This window comes from Muntiacus reevesi, chromosome 22, assembly GCF_963930625.1.
Source record: "Muntiacus reevesi chromosome 22, mMunRee1.1, whole genome shotgun sequence".
Lineage (NCBI taxonomy): Eukaryota > Metazoa > Chordata > Mammalia > Artiodactyla > Cervidae > Muntiacus > Muntiacus reevesi.
Window position 1 is genome coordinate 17,224,397 of NC_089270.1, and position 8,841 is coordinate 17,233,237.

At 54.0% G+C, this 8,841-nt stretch overlaps 1 protein-coding gene across 1 annotated transcript; it reads left to right on the plus strand.

Annotated features, from left to right (window-relative positions):
* Positions 1–1,640: 1,640 nt before the first annotated feature.
* Positions 1,641–7,930, plus strand: NKX6-1 (NK6 homeobox 1). The gene is made up of 3 exons (XM_065914294.1): positions 1,641–3,152; positions 4,877–5,049; positions 7,372–7,930. Exons 1-3 carry the CDS (start codon positions 2,489–2,491, stop codon positions 7,633–7,635), a joined length of 1,101 nt encoding a protein of 366 aa, XP_065770366.1. The 5' UTR covers positions 1,641–2,488; the 3' UTR covers positions 7,636–7,930.
* Positions 7,931–8,841: the final 911 nt, after the last annotated feature.

Genomic DNA, 8,841 nt, shown 5'->3' on the forward strand with positions numbered 1-8,841 from the left:
TTTTCTGCTGATTAAGTTTGGACTTAATGATCTCGTCCAAACTACTGTAGTGACTATCCCTCGATGGTGTGCTACTTTAATACCCTGAAATCTCAAAATTGTGCAAGGGTCTTCCTTCCCCGTGTACACAGCTCAACGGCTCCTGGAAATTTAAAGATGTCCAGCGATGGAAGAAATTGAGAGGGAATAAGGGAAACCGCAGTCCAACACCTAAACCCTAAGACATCCCATCATCACAGCGCAGAAGCTGGGAAGTCTCCATCTCCCGAAACATTCTGGAGTTGAGAGAGGGTAACAGTTTTCAAGATGGTTGTGGAGGGGTAGGTGTATGTGTACCAGATACTTTTGTATCTAAAGACTCCACCTCAATTTTGATGATTCTGACCCCATAAAACTCAAAACAAATAATGATCACAGGGGAGAAAAGTTTAAAAAGTTCACTGCTGTCAGGTTGAAACATCACATAAGAAACAAAAGCTCCCAATAAGCTGATTCCGTTCCCTGAGAATGGAGTAAACCTATAAATGACAACATCTCGTGTGTGTGGAGGTGGGGCGAGACCCGGGAATAAAAAGAAAAGTGAAAGAGAAGAAAGAGAGAAGGAAAGCGGGGAGGTGGCAAAGATGGAATAGGGCGATCCTTCGGCCTACAAGGGGATTAAGGACATCTCTAAGGCTTAAGGAGCAACAAATTAATTTACACAATCCTGGGAGAGCCCAGATGGCCTTTAATTAATCCCTTCAAAAGGAGCTAGGCCAGGGCTGCGCCGGCTGCCTGCTCCATTAGCTCCATTTTACAAGAGACCAGACTCTGTTCGAGGTGAGGCGTCGTGAGCTCGTGGGGGAAGGGGGGGCTAGGGTGACGAGAGCAGGCGAGGGGGAGGCGAGGGAAGAATATGAACTGCTCTTCCATAAAAGGGCTGGGTTTTCATTATTCTTCTCTTTAAAAAGTAATACCCTCTTCGTCTCTGCTCCCCCCCCTCCCTTTTCCCATTTTATTTAACACAATTAATTGAGGCGTCCACTGGCCCTGCGGCCGAAGCGCACCACTCGCCAGGCCCCGCCCCTGGCCCCGCCCTCCGGCGGGATACAACCGGGAGGGGGCGGGAACCAGGCGGGCGCGGCCCTACGGCTCGCCCCCTTCAGCCAATCGGAGGGCGCGGCGCTCCCGAGTGGGCGTGACCCGGAGGCGACGCGAGGCCCCAGGCAGAGCGCTATTGGAGACGGTGGTTACGCCCCCGGCCTGCACCCCACCCTCCCCCGCTCCTCGGGCCCGCCCTTCCCGGCTGCCTCGGAGTGACGTCCTTCAAAGTTCTCAGTTTGGACCCCCACCTCCCCCTCCCTCTCGTCCCCCAGCTAAAGAGGGGTAGAGAGTGATGCAAATGTTTTATTACCTTTGAGAGCTTCATCTGAACTGTCAGGCCCGGAGGGAGCAAGCAGAGGAGAGAGAGAGGTAGAGGAACAGCCTCGGAGAGGGGGTCAGCTTGGCCGGAGGACAGGACTTAGAAGAGCGAAGCCTGTAGAGCCGCGAAGAAAATGCGAGACAGAAGAGGCAAAGGCGGAGAGTGAGAGGAAGACAGGGCGCTGGGGGCGGGGTGGGGCCGGGGTCGCCAGGCCCTTTTGCAGAAGTGGACAGACGCCTGGAGCCGTAACTGAAGGCGTCAGACTTTTCACTTAGTCTTTGCTTCTCCGTGTTTTTCCTCCCCACTTTTTTTTTTCTTTTTCTTTTCAATATTGCAACTCTGCAACCCCGTGGCGCAGAGGGGAAGACGGATCGGCGCGCCGAGTCTGGGAGCCGCGGGGATCGGTGGCACTGCCCTTTCTGGCGCCGAAGCCTTGGGCAGAGCAGGCGGTGGAAGCCCGCCCAGAGGCCAACCCTCCCGCGGGTTGGATGCGCTCTCTCCCTGCGCGCTCCACGCGCCGAGTGCGAATCAGCCTCGTGGCCGAAAGAGCAGGGCATCCAAGTAAGACTGGAGCTCGTCGAGCGGAACCCGGCGTCCTTTGAACCTCCCCGAAGAAAGCGAGCCGGCCCCTCACCCCCAACTGTCCCCACATCAAAGATTCGGTGATTCTTAACTTTGTTACGAGCTTTCTGGGGCCGGCGGGGTTTGGTTTTGTTTATTTCCAAGAGAGAGAAGATGAGAAGTTGCGCGCTTTGAGCGGGGAGGAAAAAGTGAGGAAGAAGCGAGGAGCCCGAGATTGAATCCAGGACTCTCTCAGGGAAAGGACAGCCCAAACCACCCGGACGCTGCTCGCTGGTCTCGGCCAGCCACCGCCTCTCCACTGGTGTGTTTGGACATTTCTGCTGCGCAGTTCCGAGAGCAACTCTCGGCGGCGGCATTCCTGGCCCAGTTGGCAGGTCGCCCCCGGGTGCGCCGCCGAGCGCCTCCTTGCTCGCGCCCGCAGCGCTTCTCGCTCTGCGGAGCCCCGCCGGGGGGCAGGAGCCGGCGCCCTCGCTGCGTGGCCGCGGGTTCCGGCCTGGTCGTGGGATGTTAGCGGTGGGGGCGATGGAGGGCCCCCGGCAGAGCGCGTTCCTGCTCAGCAGCCCGCCCCTGGCCGCCCTGCACAGCATGGCAGAAATGAAGACCCCGCTGTACCCCGCCGCCTACCCCCCGCTGCCCGCCGGCCCCCCCTCCTCCTCGTCCTCCTCGTCCTCCTCGTCGTCGCCCTCCCCGCCTTTGGGCGCCCACAACCCGGGCAGCCTGAAGCCCCCGGCCGCGGGGGGGCTCTCGGCCCTGGGCAGCCCCCCGCAGCAGCTCTCGGCCGCCACCCCGCACGGCATCAACGACATCCTGAGCCGGCCCTCCATGCCCGTGGCCACAGGGGCCGCCCTGCCCTCCGCCTCGCCCTCCGGGTCCTCCTCCTCCTCCTCTTCCTCGTCCACCTCCGCTTCGGCCGCCGCGGCCGCAGCTGCAGCGGCGGCCGCCGCCGCCTCGTCGCCAGCGGGGCTCCTGGCCGGCCTGCCCCGTTTCAGCAGCCTGAGCCCGCCGCCGCCGCCGCCCGGGCTCTACTTCAGCCCCAGCGCCGCGGCCGTGGCCGCCGTGGGTCGGTACCCGAAGCCGCTCGCCGAGCTGCCCGGCCGGACGCCTATCTTCTGGCCGGGAGTGATGCAGAGCCCGCCCTGGAGGGACGCCCGCCTGGCCTGCACCCCTCGTGAGTACAGTCGCCTGCTGCGCCCACGTGTACTGGTTCTGCCCGCTCTCAGGTCACGGCCTCTGGTGTGCAAGCGGCCGGGTCCACCCTCGTGCGGGCCGAGCAGTTTGGCAGCGCCAGAATCACACGATTTAGGATGGGCCGGGGCGTTCGGGGAGGGATTCTCGCTTTCCTGAGCTCCATGGTGTGTCCAGGCGACCTCTCTTCCCAAGTCCCGGGCACGCGGAGCACAGCGCGTGTGCATGCGTCTCGGTGAAACACACCGCGGCGTGCGGGACTTGTGTCTCATCCGAGGTCCCGGCTGCTCCAGGAACAGCCCGGCCCGGAACTGTAGGCCCCTCCTGGGTTAAAGAGGTGCGGAAGGCAAGAGGGGCTACTGCGTCCCCGCCCGCATTCCAGCTTTCCGGCGTCCCAGGCCAAAGTCCCATTCGATCTTCGCAGCCTCACTGGTCTCCTGGTGGGGGAACGGCATCGACGAACCCTTCACAGCCCTGAGCCGAACGCATGCGTTTGCATGTGCGACTTGGTCCAGGGTGTCCCCACCTCACCTGATCGCCTTCACCGCCCCCCTCCTTCGTCCTGCGAGTACCCGCAGCCCAGGGCAGCCCACTGAAGACAGGCCCGCGGTCGGTGCACGAGGGCCGGCGCCACTTCGGGCCGCTCCCCACCGCTGGGCCCTGGTTTTTCCACCTGTCTTGGCCCCAAGGGCTGGGACGCCTTGGGCCTGGACATATTGAGGGGCGTCGTGGCTCTCAACATCCTAGTAGGAGAAAGAACCGGAGGATGAACCAGGCGTCGGGACAAGGCTGGGGGGTGGGGCGGGGGGAAGACAACATCCCGCAGAGATCTAGCTGGAAACCAACTGAGTCAGCCCAGGATCACACTAATCTTCTAGGTGGTTGGCCAGCTCGCGGACGTAGCTCTCATCCTCCCGGGTGGCATTGAGGGCCCAGTGCCCCGTCCCTGTCTCGCTCAGTTCTTCGCTTTTGACCGAGTCCCCCCGAAGTTTCCCACGTCTCTGTGGCTGAGCGGCAGTAACTGAGGGAAGTTGGGGGAGCCAAGTGGAGGTTTCCTTGGGGACTGGGGCGACCTGGGGGGGCGGGTGAGGGCTCGGGGAGACGCTTTTGTGTGTGTTCGGACGGCCACGTAGGGACCTCCAACAAAGGCGACGCCCCCTCCCCCTCGGCCGCCGCGGCGTTAGGGTTGGGGGGCGACTTAGCTCGCTGTGTTTCTAAAACAAGGCGCCCTTTGTGGCGCGGACACAGGTTAGGAAAGCGTTCAAGGAACAAAACTAGTCGTCCCCACGCAAAGGCCCCGAGACCGAGCGCCGCCAACTAGACAAGGCGGGCGAGGAAGGGGACTTGCTCACCAGCCCTCCGCCCCGCACTCGGTTTCCAGGGCCCTAGCCATTTTGCCTCGGCAAACGAGCGATGCGCTCTCAGTTGGACGTCGTTGTTAGGCCAAAGGTTATTTACTGCAGTTCCAAACACTCCCGCTTAAAAGACAAAAAAAAAAAAAAAAAAAAAAGAAAGGAATAAAACAGGTGGGTGTAAAAAAAAGCGAAGGGGGGAAGGGCCCTAAGCGCCCCCAGCGTTTTTCAATGCTGCCGAGAAACAGGCTCTCGGTTCCCACCGCAACGTCGTTTCTGGAGTTCGTTTCTTCTCAGTGGAGCCGCTCATAACTGACTGCTTCTCTGTTTCCTTTTTAAAAATCCGTTCTCCTAGATCAAGGATCCATCTTGTTGGACAAAGACGGAAAGAGGAAACACACGAGACCCACGTTCTCGGGCCAGCAGATCTTTGCCCTGGAGAAGACTTTCGAACAAACGAAATACTTGGCGGGGCCCGAGAGGGCTCGCTTGGCCTATTCATTGGGGATGACGGAGAGTCAGGTCAAGGTGAGTGGACCTTGCAAACCTCGAGGAATAGCGCCCCTGTGTACACCGTGCGCCTGTGCCTACACACACGCACACTCACACACGCACACGCACACACACACCCCAAACTAACAAATAGTCGCTCGCCCAGGGGTGCGGGTTTGCGGAGCCTGGGGAGAGCTGAGATCAGCGAAGGAGGTTGGGGGCGGGGGGGGGGGGGGGGGAGTAAGTTACAAGGCTCTGGATCTCACAAGCGGGCAAACTGTTGATGAACAAAAGGAATCAAGCCCCCCGCCTTTGAAATTAGGTTAATCTAGATAGCAGCATGTGCTGGGGGAACTCGCCATTATTAGAGAATAAAAGCATTACTGAAATATCAGCCCTGAGAATAGATGAGGCCAGTTAGATAGCTTCTATTTGTTCTATTTGTAAGGATATTCAAGCTTTTGCTCGTCAATTCAGGCTCCACTAGTTACAGAATTTCCTAATGTAGATCGGCATTATACTGCTACTGTATTAACTTACAGGTTAAAAAAAAAAAATAAATCCACAAGATTTGACCCCTTAACATGGATGCACCTGCTTTTAACTGAGCCTGAAGGCAGTCACTTTGGAGTAGTAATTTTCCAAGTGAATTAACAAGATTATGATTGTATTATGAAACAGAAGGTTATCAATAGATGTAAGGTTTTACTGCTTATGACAATTTATAATTAAAATGTCACTTAGCTTATAATTGAGTTGTACAGTATATTTCCAGGGAATCAAATTGGAGAACTCTTTGCCTGAAAAATAAAGGGATGGAAACAGCTGTGTACCGTAAATCTAGTGGTTTCCTGTATTTCCAGTATTCCCTTTTGTTCTTTAGTTTGCTATATCTCGCTATGTGTGTATATATATAAATACACACATATACATATATATAGTTTTTGGTGTGTGCGTGTGTTTAAATCTGTTTCTATTAGTTATGTTCTTGCTTTGAAAAGTAAGTAGAGATAAGGTTAGCCAAGTCTGCTGGTTAGAGATATTTCTCCCTGGACAAGCATCATAAAATGCATTTCAGGAGTGATTTTGTATGTGACCATGGGAGTACCATCACTGTTAGGATTACTTTTTGCAGTGGTTGGTACAAAGTTTACCACAGTAGTCTGGAGGTCTTCATTTGTCACCATAAATATGTCTGTGTGGCTAGAAATGAATTATTATAGCTGCATAAAGAAACTAAAATCTCTTTCTTAACAATTCCGATTCTCTAGATAAATACATAACAGATGAGAAAATGGATGAGAAGCATAAAGAGAGGATGATTCAATGTATTTGGGAAATTGGTTACTTATGGCTCGTGCTTTCGGTTTAAAATATATGTGTATCAAACACGATGTCAAAAATCATGAATACGCTTAAAATAGTTGTATAAAAATGAATGTCTTAGGAAGGATCAATATTAAAATAACATTTGAAAGACCAGGCATGCTAATAGTGGGAAATAATGTAATTGGCAAAATTTCACTTTTAAAAAATAACTCATGAAGATTCTTGCCTTGGTCTTTGGTTTTATGAAAAACATTAAACGAGAGAGATAGAGACACACAAGCTATTATGATGATTTCAACTAAGCGGTTAAATATTTTCATGCATTTATGTTGGTTATTATCACTGACTTGAAGTTTGTGTTTTATCTGTTTTTTAATTTGACATTACATGATACAAGTATACATGGATAGGGGAGTGTTTACCCACCACTTTTGTGTGTTTTCAGATCTGAAATAAGTGAAACAGACAAATATCCAAAAGTGAAAAAAAAACCACAGAGGTTATTAGTGTAAATGCTGTGTCTTTCCCCACAAATCTCACTAAAAAGCAAGTACGCTTCAGATTGTTTGAAATACCTGAATCTGAGAAAGTAAAAAAACGAATAGAATTGCAATCATTAGGAGGCAGTTTTACGGAGGGGAAAAGTTTTCTACTTCCAACTAGAAAGTAGGCAAGCGAGTCTTTTAGGGAAACTCAGTTTAAGTTTCCAAGTTTTTTTTTTTTTTTTTTTCCCTCTTCTGAGAAATCGCTCAGTGACAACCTCAGTACTCTTGTGTTGCTATCACTATGGCAACGGCAGGCAGTTTGTTGGTGCCCGATCCGAGGACGAGACCCGGGCGATGGAGACCGACTTTGACGGCCGGGCCGCGGGAGGGCTTCGGGGGAGCGCGTCTCGCCCTCGGGGGAGGGATGGGGGGCGGCCCGCAGGAGCGGGGGCCCACGGCCTGCCTCCTCTGCTCCGCGGAAATTCCTTCCACCACCCCGCCTCCCCCCGAATCTCCCCTCTTCTCCGCTTTCTCGGTCTCCCAGGTCTGGTTCCAGAACCGCCGGACCAAGTGGAGGAAGAAGCACGCAGCCGAGATGGCCACGGCCAAGAAGAAGCAGGACTCGGAGACCGAGCGGCTGAAAGGAGCCTCGGAGAACGAGGAGGAGGACGACGACTACAACAAGCCCCTGGACCCCAACTCGGACGACGAGAAAATCACGCAGCTGCTGAAGAAGCACAAGTCGAGTGGCGGCGGCGGCGGCGGCGGGCTCCTGTTGCACGCGTCCGAGACCGAGGGCTCGTCCTGAGCGCCCGCCGCCGCGCGCCCGCCGGGGCCCCGCGCTCTTTTCTAAGATGTACATATCTATTTTTGTAACCTACGAGCGGAGCGGGGGCAGGGGACAGAGACTTGGGAGGATGACGAGACGTGGCAGACCAGACCACGAATTGCACCGAACTGATGCTGCAGGGGGCCACCCTCCGCCCCCGCTCGGTGCCCCAGCCGCGTCTCCCTCCCCGTGTCCCCCCCTCCTTTTGCGCCTCCCCCACCCCCACTTTTGCCTGGAGACCGGCCGGGGCGGGGAGCGCGGAGACCCGGTCTGGACCCTCCGACACCCACCGCGCGGGGGACCTCGGAGCCACCGATGGGAAGAGGGACAAGTCTCCCCCGCAAACTGCTGTGCCGACTAAAGTAACCTGTTGAAGGCTCTTTGTAAATAAATCGTGAGTCACACTGACTAGAAGTTACTTTATTGTGAATATTTAAAATGTAAGATGCTTTCTTTTTGGAATTTGGTATAAAAAGATGGATCTCCTTCTCCCGGCTCCCCTCCCGCTTTTAAGAGCAATTCAAACCACACGGTTCCCATTTTATTTTGAAATTAATTGGAGAAGCGTAGACAAGAATGTGCTCACTCTCCCTCCCCTTTGGCGCCCCTCCTGGGTCTGGATTTCTTCAGTCTCTTTTTCCCCTACATTCTCTCTGGCTCTTCCCCGACGACCCCTGGCCCCAAGCCTGGTTTCCGCCGTCCAGGACTTGTCGTGGAACCAGGGAAGGCCCTCAGGTTGGCCCCCCAACCAGCCTCTTTGTCCCCCTCTGAAATTGCACAGTCGTTTGTTGCTATTTATTAGTGATTTAAAGAAAGTGGTGGGGAGGGATGGGGCGACGATAGCTTGTATTTAATTTAACTCCTTTCCGATAAAAATGCGTGTTAAAGTAGATGGTGGGAATTGTTACAACCGCTCTGGGTCAGAAACAGAAAAGTCCATTTAGTTGCTGTAATTGAATTTGAAGTGTTTTGTATCATAAGAATACTATAGACTATGTAAATTGTTTTCTTTTTTAAAGCTAATAACGGTGATATATTAGCATCTTTAACTTTTATTAATTTATATAAGGAATTCGGTTTGTAAAGAGAAGAAAACCCCCTTTGCAAGACCAGTTAAATGTAATGCACTTTCTGTTTCAAAGGATAAATCAAATTAAAAAACAGTTTGAAGAAGTCTGTTGCCTT

Coding starts and splice junctions, on each gene's coding strand:
- NKX6-1 (XM_065914294.1), top strand. CDS start 2,489: ATGTTAGCGGTGGGGGCGATGGAGGGCCCCCGGCAGAGCGCGTTCCTG. Junction 3,153..4,876: donor CCGCCTGGCCTGCACCCCTC/GTGAGTACAGTC, acceptor CCGTTCTCCTAG/ATCAAGGATCCATCTTGTTG. Junction 5,050..7,371: donor TGACGGAGAGTCAGGTCAAG/GTGAGTGGACCT, acceptor TCGGTCTCCCAG/GTCTGGTTCCAGAACCGCCG.